Raw genomic sequence first — 15,272 nt, 5'->3', positions numbered from 1 at the left:
CAATATTTCCAACACGAAGGACAGAATGTTGGTTGGGGGGTCAGAAGGCAGAGTCACCCTCTGCGAACAAGACTTGGAACGGGTCTGATGAAAGAGAGGTGAGCCACAAATATTTAGTTTGGGTCCCAAACCACAGAGCTGATCACTTAGCCATATCAAAACAGCTCCATCCCGTTCTTTCATGCTGCCATGCCCTTGCACGTGCAATGCCTTGTGCTGGCAATGCCGTTTATTCCAGTATCCTCATCCAAAAGCAGTGAGATGACCATTCAAGAGCCAAGTTAGATGGTAAGCACAGGGGCATCTGAGTCAAACTGCAGCATCCTCAATCAATAGCTCAGTACCTTTGGACACATCACGTGAGATATCTGAACCTCACTTACTCATCTGTTAAAAAGGGAAAATAGGTAAGTGCCTACCTCAAGGGAAGGTTTCATAAGATAACGCTTGCAAAGGGATGGGCGGCATCATCCTTAACACTGTAGCTCTAACAGGCTCACCATGTCTGAGACCCAGTGCCTTCCCATTATAAACGCCAGCATCATTTTTCAGATTCTTATTGAGTCACTCGTCAATTTCTGCCTCACATCAAAGGTATGTGTGCATGTGACTCATTGCACCTTAAAAGCTACATCCAGTGGCTTAACTAACATTCTGTCTCAATTCCTGACACATTGCTTGTTACCTAGAAGATGTATAATAACTGGGTGAATAGGGCTCATATTTTAGAGGGAAGGGTGGGCATAAGGTGTCAGAAGGAGATTGGGTCATTGTTTTATCCACTTGAGGTAGAATTCAACAATGGGTCAGGTGGAGTCTCAGGTTTGTCTGATTTGGCTATTCAGTATCGATGACTTGTCAATGGAGGAGAAATTATGATTAACAGACTCGAACCTGAATTAGGAGACCAGGGCAAGAGACTAGACAGAAAGCAGTCTAGAAGTAAACAATATATTTTTCACTAAATATGAAACATATACCTTTAAATATGGGAAATAATGACTTCTAAAGATCTCAATGGTAGAACCTCATCTGTCTCTGATTTTCTGTGAATGGAGAAAAGAACTGACTCCAGGCCTTGGAGGCTCTTCCAACAGGGCACACGGCATGGGTGTGGGCCAAGAGTGGGGTTCTATGATGTGGCTGAGGCTGAGCTCTAGCCAAGAAACTGATCACTTCTTTCATTAAGACAAGTTGTTACGCACCATGGCCAGTTTTGTGCCTCCATGTCAAGCCTATTGGTACCAACATTGCCCAGAGGTGAGGCAAGAACATGCCGTGATGTTTGCTCTTAGAAATCTCTGCTTAGTAGGCTAACCTGATCACCATGCTTTGTCCTCCACCGTGGGCTGTGGAAAGTTACTTGGGGGACACAGACATCCCAAATTGATGAGACATTGAACCAAAGAAGAACTGGTCTAGCTTTCTCATTGTGAAAAGCTCAAACTGCATACGTACTATTTCTCTATTGAAAAGTTTTCTGTACCCCAACTACTATGCCAAGGCATGGAGACTGAAGAAGTAAGCCCCCCTCAGGAAACTTGCCCTCCCAGAGTGTACAGGGAGTGGGACACACAGTCACAAATTATGCACAAAATTGTAGAATCACAGCTGGGATAGAGGCTGCAGGAGAGAGCAACAGAGGTCCCCTGAATGTGGAACGGAAGGAGGCAAGGCCAGCAGCAGAGATGAGAGAGGCTGAGCAAATGGCAGAGAAACCTCAAAGCCTTGGCTCAGTAGAGAGGAGGGAAGAGCTGTCAAGGCAAAGGGTGGTGGGGCGAGGGTACTGCTAAGGCAAGACCCATGGTTGGAAGACACATGGCCTGCCTTCTTGGAGGGCTGGGGAGAAAGGTATAATGTCTAGCTTTAAGTTCTAAATATGGTGGCTTCACAGCGAAAAGATGATTGTAGTTGCCATTATAAACCCCATCATGAAGGGATTACTTATTTTCAAAGTGCACATGTATTGGAGAGAAATGGAAAGGACAAGTGATCTATCTATAGGATAGCTCTAAAAAATGTGGAACCAATGTAGTCATCCTCACTGGCAATGTGAAATAAAGCCATGTAATGGGAAGCCAATTTTACCAAAACACTGTTTTTCTCCCTAATAGTAACAGCATGAGCACCAATACTCCCACTACTCACATTTGTAGAACACTTACCATGGATCAGTCCCTATTCTAGATAGTCTGTGCTCATAATCCCACTCAGTCCTCAGAACATCCCTATGAGATGGATAAAATGATGATCGCCTCTTTAGACATGTAGAAACTGAAAGATAGCTGGGTATTGACTGAACTGGGATTTGAGCCCAGGGAGTCTGGCTCCACAGCGCAAACTCTTAAGTACTATGGCAAGCAGTGGTGGTCAAACTTGAATGCGTATCAGAATCACCTGGAGGACTTTTGAAACACAGATGGCTGGGCCCCACGCCCAGCCAACAGGTTCTGATTCAATAGATCTGGATGACAGCATCTAAGAGCTTACATTTCTAACAAATTAACAGATGATGCTGATGCTACTGATCCCAGGACAATGAGAATCATTGCTCTATGCAACACCATCCTCCAAGTGTTATTTTACTTTACATGTGAGACAAAACTGAAGGTCGGCCTCCTGGGTCGTATTCTAATGGAGGAGCTGGTTACAGGAAAGCTCTTATCACAAAGCCGCATGCTAATTTCCAAAAATGTATCCAAATAATTTTTAAAGCCTCATCAAACAGCTGCACTTAAAATATAAGATATGTAGGGAAAGAGGCACAGGGATCCATGTCTACAGTGCAGCTATAGATAAAGTAACCACAGAACAGTTAGAAGGGAGTTACCATCGTGCACTAAACAGGTGCAGTCCTATTTCAATGCAGAGATGGTACGTCTAGCCATGTAAAGGTAATTGTATTGCTTGTCAATCACATTGGGACTCAATATGCTTTTGCAAGGATATAATGCAAATGCACATCTTATTTTCTTAGAAAAGTAATAGCAGTAGTTAAATATTTGAATGAATGCAAGCAGGGAGTGATTGCACTATAGAAAATTAGTTTACTTTAAAAAATATATAAAATGCCCAAGCCATACAATCTGCCTGTGTAATATAATATATACCAGCCACAAGTATATTCTCATAGAAAATGCTGTTCACAATTGTTCTACCCTGAGGCCCCTTCCCACTAGAAAATAAACTTTCTAATGTGTTCAAATACCACTGTGTTTTAATGGATATTAGGGGCTATCAGAAACTCGCTGGCATTTGTATAGAATTGTGGGTGTGTGGTGTGTTTGTACACATTTTCCTAGAGAATTTTTAATCAGATGATTAAAGGCATCTGTGAAAATGCCTTTTTCACATTCTCCTCCAGAAAAAGGGTTTAAAGACCACTAATTCATGATGTTTGTCTATAAATTCACTCTATTAAGAGGCTGTTTGGATTACATTTTAAAACTAGCAAATAAGAAATCACACTTTATAAAAATAATTCGGCAAAAGAAGCTTGTCCAACCCTCAGTCCATAGGCTGCATGTGGCCCCAACACAAATTCATTAACTTTCTTAAAACACTGAGATTTTTTTTTTTCTTTGGCTCATCAGCTGTAGTTAGTGTATGTATATTTTATGTGTGGTCCAAGTCAATTCATTCAATGTGTCCCAGGGAAACCAAAAGATTGGATGCCCGTGTGTGTAAAGTATTCTGAGAATGGATAATGATGACTTTTGTTCCTAGTATTTATGTTAAATGAATAAAGTTCCTAAGCATCAGATAATACGGGTTGGGGACTTTGGGTTTTATCTTATAAATATCTGAGAGCATGGCTGATCTATACACAGAAAGATATGCCTATGGTCCCAGAGACTGTTGTCAGAGGCTTTTTTAAGACTTAACCTGAAAACATTTCCAAAAGGTCAATTTGTTCTTCCACTGGCCAGCTTTAAGTTTTCTCCTGGGATACTCCCTTATCTTTCCTATACCCCAAATAGTATACAGTCTTATCAAAATACTTCTCAAGGGTAACTCTGGGAAGTTTACACAGATGTATGACAATTACCTGAGAAAGCGCAGAAAATCTTGCTCAGAGATACCTAGAGAACCAAAACCAAAAGCCTACAGCAGACACTAGATGCTTAGGCTTAGAATAGTAATAAAAACATGGCCATGGGGTGGTGGCGCACACCTGTAATCCCCCTACTTCGGGAGGCTGAGGTGGGCAGATCACTTGAGGTCAGGAGTTTGAGACCAGCCTGGCCAATACGGTGAAACCCTGTCTCTACTAAAAATACAAAAAATTAGCCGGGTGTGGTTGGCATGTGCCTATAACCCCAGCTACTTGGGAGGCTGAAGACAGGAGAATTGCTTGAACCCAGGAGGAGAAGTTTGCAGTGAGCTGAGATTGTACCACTGCATTTCAACGTGGGTGACAGAGCAAGACTCCATCTCAAAAATAACACATGTGATGCTCCATCAGAGCACCCCATTGTACTCCCTTGAAATATGCATGGTACATAATAGGTACTCATGGAGTTCCTCTTCGATAGGGAGGGGATTGGGGTTTAGCTGCTGTTTTCTAAGATCAGAGATTACTAAGTCTATAGGGTTTGTCTCCAATGCCTCCACTTGCCGTTTTGATGCATAGATAATAAGCTTCTGAGCTCCCTGAACAGCAATTACCTGATGGGTAATTCCTCCCAAATGTGAATCATAGGAAGCTAGACTGGGCATTGTGGCTTCTCAATCAAATTGACTCCAGGATCAAAGGCAAGGAGAAATAAGGAAAACTCGACTCTGCTCTGTGACTGTTCCCTACTCAATATCGTATTTGCAATCTACATATTCCATAAGCAGTGGAAATGCCTCAACCATTTCTTGAACGAAATGGAGGTCTATGAAACTGCACGTGCCCCCTAGCAAAGATAAATAATGCATAGAGGGAGAGACATGGGGTCTTCTTGTTTACTCAACCACAAGCAAAAGGGATGTTGAGAAAGAAGACTATGGGTGGTTAATACAGTCGCTAAGTTCACCAACCTGGAGAACAGCAGGCACAGTTCACTGAATGCATGTCACAGGATGGACCAAGTTGTCGCCTTACATGAATTTCCCCACGTCACCCTCTATCAACTCTACGGGGGCAGATACATCCCCACTCTCTCTCATGGAAACTCTCTATAGACGTTAAGTAAGCTATCCAAGCCAGTATGGGTAGAATATTCGGGCTCAGTCTTATTCACCTTAAATCCAGTGTCTTCCTAGGACTGTAAAATTCCATAGACTATGTAGACCTATGTAGACATTACTTTCTAACTCTTCACTCGGTCTCATTCAGTTGATGTTGGCATTTGGGACTCAGTTGGGAGTTGGTTGGTTTGGTATAGGGTTTTCCACTTGTACCTATGATCCCACCATGATCCACAACTGTCCCTACGCCTGGAGGAATCATCATGTATTAATGTCCCAAGAGGTTTCTATTTAGGCATGTGAGATAAAAGAGAACAGGGCCTCTTCATTACCTGTGTTCTTCAGCTGCATGGAAGGGCTTCAGAAAATATCGAGACATGGAAGGAAAAGGCAAATCAAGAAAAGGAAATGAATGAATGCATGGGCACGGTGGCTCATACCTATAATCCCAGCACTTTGGGAGGTCCAGGTTGGCAGATCACCTGAGGTCAGGAGTTCAAGACCAGCCTGGCCAACATGGTGAAGCCCCATTTCTATTAAAAATACAAAAATTGGCCAGGTGTGGTGGCGGGCACCTGTAATCCCAGCTACTTAGGAAGCTGAGTTTGGAGAATCGCTTGAACCCAGGAGTTGGACGTTGCCGTGAGTCGAGGTCACACCATTGCACTCAAGCCTGGGTGACAGAGCGAGACTCTGTCTCAAATTTTTTTTTTTTTAAAGGAAATTGATGAATGTAGGGCATCCTTAAGGACTCGACTCATGTGACTATCTGTTGGATACCTCCAAGGGTCACCCAAGCTTCCACAAAGGTAGCCATGGAGATTCTAAAGGACATTTTCTTCAATCTCCCAGGAAGAAGATTGAAGCCATGCATGGACCTAGGATACATTTTCGACTGGTATTTTAGTAACAATATAGATTCATATTGGATACCTCAGGAAGAACAGATTTAGGTTGGCAGATATGCCTTGAATTGGTGACAGTGGAAACAATAAATTCTTAAATGCAGTTTGTTAGGTGACATCTTAGAAAAGATGAAGATTGCTTGGGGGTGTGGGTGGGGGAGGGGTCACAGGATAAGATTTCACTGTGGCAATTTAGGAAATATTTGGACTTAAATGTATCCCCTATTTCTTCTCTTTTAGGATGCCTTCTATAAACACCCAAGCTAGACTAAGGACCTTGCCCTGGTATTCACATAATACCCTCTTGTATCACTTATGTTTATTGAAATTGTTGTCTTGTATGTCACCCCCTGCCCCAACCAGAAGAAATACCTCTCAAGGTGCCATTGGTCTCTTTAGCACACAACAGTGCCCTGAAGCACAATAGGTGTCAGTCATAGGGCCATAGTGTGACCTGAACTGGGCTGGGGTAAAGACATCAGTCAAATCTAGAAGTTTTCCTCCAAAGGACTTTAGAGACATAAGGCTACAGAAAATGTGCTCTCTGGACCACGTGAATCCTGATGATGCTATGTCCTGAAAACAAGTGTTTCCAACCTCTTTGCTACTTGCTTTCACTGAACACAAGATAGGGGTCCTTACTCTTACAGCCAACTCCTGCCCTGTGTCCCACTCTGCTCTCTTCCTTTCCAAGAGGAACCATCCCCCTGCCATCTCCTGCAGCCTAATCTATTCCAGAGGAAAAGGAAACCTTTAACACGTTGGGCTCAAAGTTTTTCATTCCGTGCCAATTCACTGTCGGCAGTTTGTAATCCAGTGAAACACCCAGGCAACCAGATGAATTTCCTTCTTTTTGACCAGTACCTTGCTCTAATAGATAATTGTACACATGAATGCTTGCAACCCCAGTCCTGCTGGGGCTTCTACTTCTTTGTTGAGAATTTGATCTTGCTTCTAAGTATGGCTTCAGAATTCTAGCCATACTATTATCATGAAGGAGGCACAATCCACCATTATAACCAAACTGATCACAGATATTGCTGGAATATTAAAATTAATTTTCATCCCAAGTAGTTACAAACACGTTGTTTCATCATTTGGAAATGGTTGTGTCTCTCCCTGGTGAACATGGCATTAATTAGTTACGCATGGCTATTCCCAGCAAAGAGCACGTTCATTATAAGTTAGCTAATTTTGATTTTACAGCAGGTGTGTTATTCTGAGATGTTTATAAATTGTTCGTGTGAGGATAGCCATACAATTTTCCTTTATTTCTTTTGCTGTTTAATAAAGTAGTGAGATACGGTAGATATACCAAAACGCTTCAGTTGCCATGTACTGAGAACAATTTTCAAATGAATGTGGTATAAATGTGCAATTTTGCATTTATAACTTATGAATCTTGCTTTAGTAATTACATGAGCCCAAAGGTAACTTCGGATTTTCTTTTTCCTTCATAACTCATTACATGACCTTGGGAATAATCTTCATTTTTGCATTTCTGGATCCATAAAATGTGCTCAATGCTGTGATACCAGAGATTAAAAATTACACTATCAACAATTCCTTCAGTGCATGGTCACATAAAAGGCTTAAGACATGCAAATATATTGGATAGGTGCTAGGGAGAATTTATAGCCAATTGATTCTTGTTTGTTACTATTCACCATGTTTTCAGTTACAATATGTGTATATATAGAGATAACTCTTGTTTTGTCCAAGAAGCTCAAAGTTGACCCAATTCTAATGACTACACAAGAAATTTGATGGACATGCTTACTACTTTTCCTTAATTTTCCCTTCCCTGATGGTTTTACCTAGTCTTTTTTTTTTTTTTTTACTATTTTATTGTGTTTATTTTTGAAACATTTCAAATGCTCTGGTTTGGAATGAATACATAATGAAAAAGTGCTTCTTTTTGTCATGAGTATAATAGATGATCTAGGCGAATACAGATTTTCTGAAAGATTTACAAGCAACAGAGTTATAAAAAGGGCATTTAACCCTTTTCACACAGTCTTAAATGCAGCCATATTTTCTTTTGCACACCAGAAAGCCAGTCACTGGGCAGGGAAGGCACATGCCAGACTCTTCTGGGGACTGCTGAATTTAACATAGAGCAGGCTTTCCCAGCTGCAGCACGACTGACTTTGAGCCTGATAATTCTTTCTTATTGGGGACTGCCAAACAACATCCCTAGACTCTACCCAGCAGAGGACATAGCATCTCTCCATTCCTGCTGTGACAACCAAAAATGTCTCTAGACCTTGCAAATGTCCCTTGGTCTAGGGCCACTGCCTTGGAGGCATTCCTCTCTCCCGGACTGCAGAGGTACAAGAATATTCAAGCAGGATCCCTAAAAGAGGGACAGAGGGACTAGCATTTCAAGTCTGCCACCCAACACGCCAGTACCATTTTTTTTTCTTTTACTGAGCATTCACACCATTCCTTGATATTCGCCTGGCAATATCAAAGTCCATGCACAGAAGGATCAAATTGGCAATGGGAAACCAATTTGCGTTGTCCCCACAGAGGGAGAAAGGAAGGCAAATGCCATTATGGAAAATGCAACTGCAACGCATCTTAACTCCAATTTCATTAATTCCTGTATGTTTGCATGTGACTCAACACCTAATTTTCTCTTTGCAGGCAAAGGTTAGAGAACCTTGAAGCTCAAGATACCCCTGGGGAGGGGAGCAAGACCACCCCAGTGATTTTTATGTGTGAAAACCTCACGTCTTTCTGTGGAGGAATTCAAGGGGCAAATGTGGTCCAACCTCCTTAATAACCAGATGTTTGCAATCATCAGAAATACATCTTTGACTGTAACCATTTCTGTGTTCTCCAGCATTCAGTCTCAAAGAGAATTTACATAACAACATGTGACATGTAGAGTGCTTAAAGGCACCAACCATGACAGGACAAATTACACTCATTTTTCAACACTCTTAGCAAGGTGCTCCACTGCAGGTGCGCGCGGGCTGCATGCTGGGGGCAGTTCTGGAGGTGGCAGAGAGGGGGGAATCAAGACCATCATGCGCTCACAAACAGTTCCGTGCCTCTGGGGGAGGCAGGGCTGGTGCAGGGAGGCCCGCCCAGGAGGCTGCCCCACTTACCCGCCATAGGCCGGGATCGGGGGCGGGGGCGCTGCGGCCCTGAAGGTGTTGTACACGGTGCGGCCGCGGCCTCGCAGGTGCGCCCCTCGGTAGGCGGCCGCGGCGGTGGCTGCTGGATACGGGAAGCCTGGCACTGCGGGGCAAGAGGGGGGGGAGAGAGAGAGAGCGAGCACAGGCTGTCAGATGCACACCCTGCTGTGGAAGGAACCGTCCCGGGAACCCTTGTCCCTGCACAGGGTTTCAGCAGGACCCCCGCCCGCTTCCCAGAGTCAGGAGGTTAAAAAGCAGAAAGCAGCACAGTGGCCAGGGTTGGATTCCAGAGAGGATGGGTAGTTAACACAGTAGGCCATTTGCCCAGGAGAATATGGTGACTGACAAACATTTGCAACGAATTCTAAATAACGGGAGGAAAGCTCGCTGCATCAGTATTTAATTAATGAATTTATTTGAGACAGGGACTGGTTCTGTCACCCAGGCTGGAGTGCAGTGGTGCGATCACGGCTCACTGTACCCTCCACTTCTAGGGCTCAAGTGATGCTCCTACCTCAGTCTCCCAAGTAGCTGGGACCATAGACAGCCAGGCGTGGTAGCATGCTCCTAATTTTTTAATGTTTTGTAGAGATGGGGGTCTCCCCAAGTTGCCCCGGCCGGTTTTGAAATCCTGGGTTCAAGCAGTCCTCCTGTCTCTACCTCCCAAAGTGCTGGGATTACATGGACCAAACATGGAAAACCCACAAACACATTTTTAAAAGGGCAGATTGCAAGATGTGTGATGTCTTGCTAGTAATCTCTGGGGCCGAACTACATGAGTGTTTTTTATTCATAGCTTTCCCCATCCTATTTTTCCACAGTTTCCTTTATGTATAGATATCATATGTTAAAACTGCTAATTAAAGTATTCCCACTGACACATGTATGTGGCATGAGTGCACAAACCACACATGCCATGAGAAACAGCTTATTACCAACATCTCATAAGCCTGCTAAACTCTTGTGCAGTATTTAAAGGCAAAGGCAACCACCATGATTACAAATATGGGAGAAGTCTGGGACCCCGAATCTTAAGAGAATGTGTGGGGCTGGGCATGGTGGCTCCTGCCTGTAATCACAGCACTTTTCGAGGCTGAGGCCGGTGGATCATGAGGTCAGGAGTTCGAGTCCAGCCTGGCCAATATGGTGAAACCCCATCTCTACTAAAAATACAAAAATTGGCCAGATGTGGTGGTGCATGCCTGTAATTCCAGGTACTTGGGAGGCTGAGGCAGGATAATTGCTTGAACCTGGGAGGTGGAGGTTGCAGTGAGCTGACATGGCACCACTGCATTGCAGCCTGGGTGACAGAGCAAGACTCTGTCTCAAATAAGAAGAATGTGGGCAGGGATATCCTCCCTTGGGTAGAATTCTCTGAGCAGGATGAGGAGGCAAGGAGGAGTTAGGAAGGGGAATTAAGCCTGATAATTACCCCAGACCCCTGATAACTAATGCTGTCTCCTCTATATGGGATGCTCTTCCTACCATCTCATGCAAATCGTAACTCATCAAGGCCCATGAGGCCAGTAAACCACTTTTGCCTTTAAGTTCAGTTGGTTTCTCTGACCCTTCCAGTGCTCTAACCTTTCTAACCACACTTGTCCCATCTCACTAAACAGCAAGCTGTGTTTCCCAAAGTGTGCACGGAGGATACCTGATGATTACCTCAGCCCCAGGATAACCAATGCTGTTTCCTCTATCTGGGATACCCTTCCTCCCATCCCATGCAAATCCTAACTCACCAGGGCCCATAGAGCCAGCAAACCACTTTTGCCTTCAAGCTCAGTTCACTTCTCTAACCCTCCCAGTGCTCTTGCCATACTGACTACGCTTGTCCCATCTCACTAAGCAGCAGGCAATGTTTCCCAAACTGTGTCCACGGAGAATGTTTTTCTGAAAAAAATGCATTTGGGAAGTCCCTGTCCCAGGAGAGCCACAGTAAACACTCAGAAAAGGCCCACCATGAAGGAAGCACTCTTAGTTAACCCAGCACAACCAAACTCCTTTTCCAGGCTTTCTGCAGAAAAGCAAACCTCTCACTGGGCAGGGGTTGTAGTTCATTTCATGTTAAAGTTGTCTCCACCCTCTATCCAAACTGCCAAGAAGAGCTTCTCCCCTTCCCACCATTAGCTTCAGGAGTAGAAGTGTTCCACCTTATGTATTCCCATCGTTCAGAGTCCTTTCCACGCACACTGATGCATGGACCCAGGTGAGGGTTGCAGAAGGAGCAAAAAGCCAAAAGAATTGGAAGGTAAAAAATGCATGAGAAGCCTCACTGGAGGCCCCAGCTACTACCGAGGAGGTTGGACAGGCTGGCCATGCAGTGCACTTACAACTCCAAGAATTATACCTACGCCTATAGATAGGATATGTTTGTACCTACATGGTGGGTGAAGGGAGTGGGTGGGGTTCTCCACAGAAGTCATTCTGAATTACTCTTGTAATTATAAGGACCCAAATAAAATCCCTGAACCTGACCAAAGTGAAGACCAACAGGCTATTTATTATCTGGAATTCTGTGTGCTCTTAAAGGTACAACAGCCGTCCTGTTCTATGGATTCTACCACATCTTTCTCTCACAATGTGGGTGAAATACGAGGATTATAGAACCCAGAATGATTCTGTCTTTCTATTTGTATCTGAGAAGACCATAAAGGTTATTTTTAACCTTTTTATTCTTGCTAAAGATAGATTATGCCATTTTATTTAACTTTTTTTTGCCAGCTCCTAGCACCTGAGTTTCCTGGATCGCATGGCAACTGGCATGCTTGAAACTGCAGAGAGGTGTGGGGTCTTAATGGGGAATGTGAGTAAATCCTAATATCATAAAAGCCCAGAAGTAATGAGAGATGAGACACTTGATTCAGGACTGGGGAGAAAATGAGTGTGGGAATGGCTTTGACTCCAAATCTGTCTTGCCACAGTTCAACTATTAAGTTTTCAGAGGAACACCCTCGATTTTGAAATAAAGAAAATGAAGAATTCACAATCTGGCAGAGCAGCTGGCTGCCTATGTGAGGAAACACGGTAATTATGCTGACCCATTCATTATCACTGGCTATGGAGCCGAATGAGCCAGACAAGCTCCCTCTCAGCCACAAGCAGGTTTTACAATAATTCTTGGAGGATTTAGATGTTGAGATATAACATGAAACAGAAGCTTGGCAAGAGAGAGAGGGGAGCACGTGCTGTTAAGAGCATGGAGCCAGGATTCCATTTTGTACCCTCTTTGTTACAGGGAGAAAATGGATTTCCTGATGGAGGATATTTACAAGTCTTCCTAGGAGGTTCTTTGGGCTCCCCCAAGCAGGGCACATTAGGGGACTTCTTATTTTGTGAGAAAAACACAGGGACTGCAAAGCAATTCCTCGCTTAAATAGTGCCTTCCTGAAAGGCCAAGTACCCTTGGTAAAACAAAAGGGTTCCACAGGTCATGCTTTGGGCCAGAGGCTTTGTGGAGAAAGGGCTGGAGAATTCAAGTGTACTGGGTGGATGGTATGTTCAGTGGTCTCTTTCTTGTTAATCTAGGGCTGGCCAAGGGGCCTTTTGGTGAAATCTCTAGTTAGAAAAATGCTCATCGATCACATTGCCTTTCTTTCTTAAGTTCCTTCCTTCCTTCCTTATACTTGCTCCTTTCTTTTTTAATTCCTTCCTTTCTCCTCCCCTCCCTCTTTTCTTCCTTCCTTTTGTCTTCCTTGCTTCCTGTCCTTAACTCCCTCTTTTCTTTCTTTCTTTTGTCTTCCCTCCTTCCTGTCCTTCCCCCCTCCTCTTCCTTTTTCTCCTTCCTCCTCTTGCCCCTCCCTCTTTCTTCCTCTGCTCTCTCTTCATTTATTAATTCCTGCCTTCATTACAATCCTTTCTTTCACTCTTTTTTGGAATTTTTTTCTAAAGAGGGCTGCCCTGTTCCTCCCCGGGTTCATGTAAAAATCATTAGCTTGGATCAGAAATGAAGGAGGACTCTCACTGGTGCGCTGCATAAGGGTGGTGATCTCCATTTGTTCTGCTCATTGATTAGGATGAGTAACTGGCACCAAGCAGGTATGAGATACCTAATACTATTGCCTGGACACCCTGTCGGTGGCTAACCAATGTTTGTCTTCCTTCTGGGAGAGTACAGCCACCACCTCTTCACTGTCTGCCTTCCATAACACTGTCCTGTGTACAAAGTGACCTGCCCAGAATTTGCAGATAAACAGCATGCAAGCAACACAACTGTCAGGCGTTCGAACCAGAGCGACTCCATCTTAAGTGGGGGCTAGGAGAAAGGCCAGGACCTGCTGGACTGCATTCCCAGAAAGTTAGGTATTCCTGGCCTCTAGATGTTTAGGGTTAAGGAAACAGATTGATAATGTTGACTAAACAGACCCAGACTTGGGAGTGTCCTGATATCCTGATATCTTGAGAACAGAAAAGCATTCCTAATTTTGCTTGAAAGATAATATCGATTCTTGCAAAATATAGTAATTAAGAAAATCCTTTATCACAAACCCTTGTAGCAGAGCACATTTCCCCATGATCTTATTTTCTTGTCCTATATAAACAAGTATCATACCTAGGGGTGGAAGTGCTCCTCTTCTTACTTTTGGCAACACCCTACTGTCTATGAAGTAGCTGTACTCTCCCCATTTTACTTTATTTATAAACTTGCTTTTCCTTTGCACTGTGAACTCGCCCTGAATTCTTTTTTGCACGAGATCCATGAACTCTCTCTCTGGGTCTGGATAGGAACCCCTTTCCTGTAATACAACTGAAATTTAGTCGCAATCCCTAGAAAGATAATTTCCATTTCTACCCTTGTATGTGTTCCACTGCCTCTGAAAAAGTAACCAGATTTTGAATGAGTATGATTTCAATCAAGCAAGGGGAGGCTGCTTGGACCAAGTCTGTTGCACTTGGAATTATCAGAGCCTTCAATTTAAATTCTCCTCGATGGCAGCACACTATCGGGATTTGAAATTGTTTCTTGTTTTGGGGGGAAAGCAGGACTCCAGTTTTGGCCCCAGACAGGTAACACCTATTAAAAGGTCTTCATCATGTCTCTCCTTCCATATAGCCCCAGACAATGCTGACAACCCAGCCACAACAGTCCCTGAATCAAATAATTGTGTGCAACCAGGAGCCACAGAAAATAACAATCTTGATAACGCCAAACTCGTCTGACTTGTAGCTGTGCCTTCTGTGTTTCTCCCATCTTTATTAGAAGATTTTTTCCTGGCTAGGCGCAGTGGCTTACACCTGTAATCCCAACATTTCGGGAGGCCGAGGTGGGCAGATCAAGAGTTCAAGAGATCGAGACCATCCTGGCCAACATGATGAAACCCTGTCTCTACTAAAAATACAAAAATTAGCTGGGTGTGGCGATGTGCACCTGTAGTCCCAGTTACTTGGGAGGCTGAGGCAGAAGAATCACTTGAACCCAGGAGGTGTAGGTTGCATTGAGCAGAGATCGCACCACTGAACTCCAGCCTGGGTATAGAACAAGACTCAGTCTCAAAAAAAAAAAAAAAGTCTTTCCCTTGATGGTTGGTTTAGGGACAGCATGGCTTTCTTTGCATGCCACTAACACAAATAATCCCTTTCAAGGGCAAAATACGCACATGCACACACACAACTATTTGTCACACTTCCTTTACAAAACCCAGCACAGCATGGAAGAATGGATGCTTTTCTTACTTGCCTACTGGTGTGGTGGTCTGCAGGATTCTGGAACATGGTGAAATGTATATTTGAGATAATTACCTGGACATATGATTCAGATACAAATTAAACAAGACTAAAACTTTTTTGACCACATAGAGAACCTCTTACATGCTTACTTTTGAGGTATGGCACTTAGATTTTGAGTGAGAGTTATGTCATCTATCCCAGTTTAGATGTCTGGATCCAGACACGCCAAATACCATAGTTTAGAGATCTAGATCCAGTAAATGGGCAATGAATGAATATTTAATAAAGCCAATGCAAAATACCCAGTGGAAATTCACAATGTTCTATCCATTTCTAGAACATGAAATAAAATGTTTAAGTCAATGTTAAAAGTCAAACA

General features: G+C 43.5%; 1 protein-coding gene and 1 long non-coding RNA gene across 51 annotated transcripts in view; one reads left to right on the top strand and one right to left on the bottom strand.

Annotated features, from left to right (window-relative positions):
• The window catches only part of RBFOX1 (RNA binding fox-1 homolog 1), a 2,485,711-nt gene that overhangs the window by 50,703 nt on the left and 2,419,736 nt on the right, over positions 1-15,272 (bottom strand). For all 50 annotated transcript variants that reach the window (XM_077985562.1, XM_077985561.1, XM_077985605.1 and 47 more), the window contains one exon: positions 9,197-9,329. In XM_077985562.1, coding sequence (XP_077841688.1) covers positions 9,197-9,329 — 133 coding nt within the window. The remainder of the gene's footprint in view (positions 1-9,196; positions 9,330-15,272) is intronic.
• On the top strand, positions 7,904-10,556 carry LOC144337923 (uncharacterized). Its single transcript, XR_013411564.1, has 2 exons — positions 7,904-9,685; positions 10,526-10,556. It is a non-coding gene; the product is annotated as an uncharacterized LOC144337923 (long non-coding RNA).

The sequence above is a fragment of the Macaca mulatta genome, chromosome 20 (assembly GCF_049350105.2).
Source record: "Macaca mulatta isolate MMU2019108-1 chromosome 20, T2T-MMU8v2.0, whole genome shotgun sequence".
Taxonomy (NCBI): domain Eukaryota; kingdom Metazoa; phylum Chordata; class Mammalia; order Primates; family Cercopithecidae; genus Macaca; species Macaca mulatta.
The sequence above is the reverse complement of the archived record's forward strand: the minus strand, read 5'-3'. Positions and strand labels throughout refer to the sequence as shown.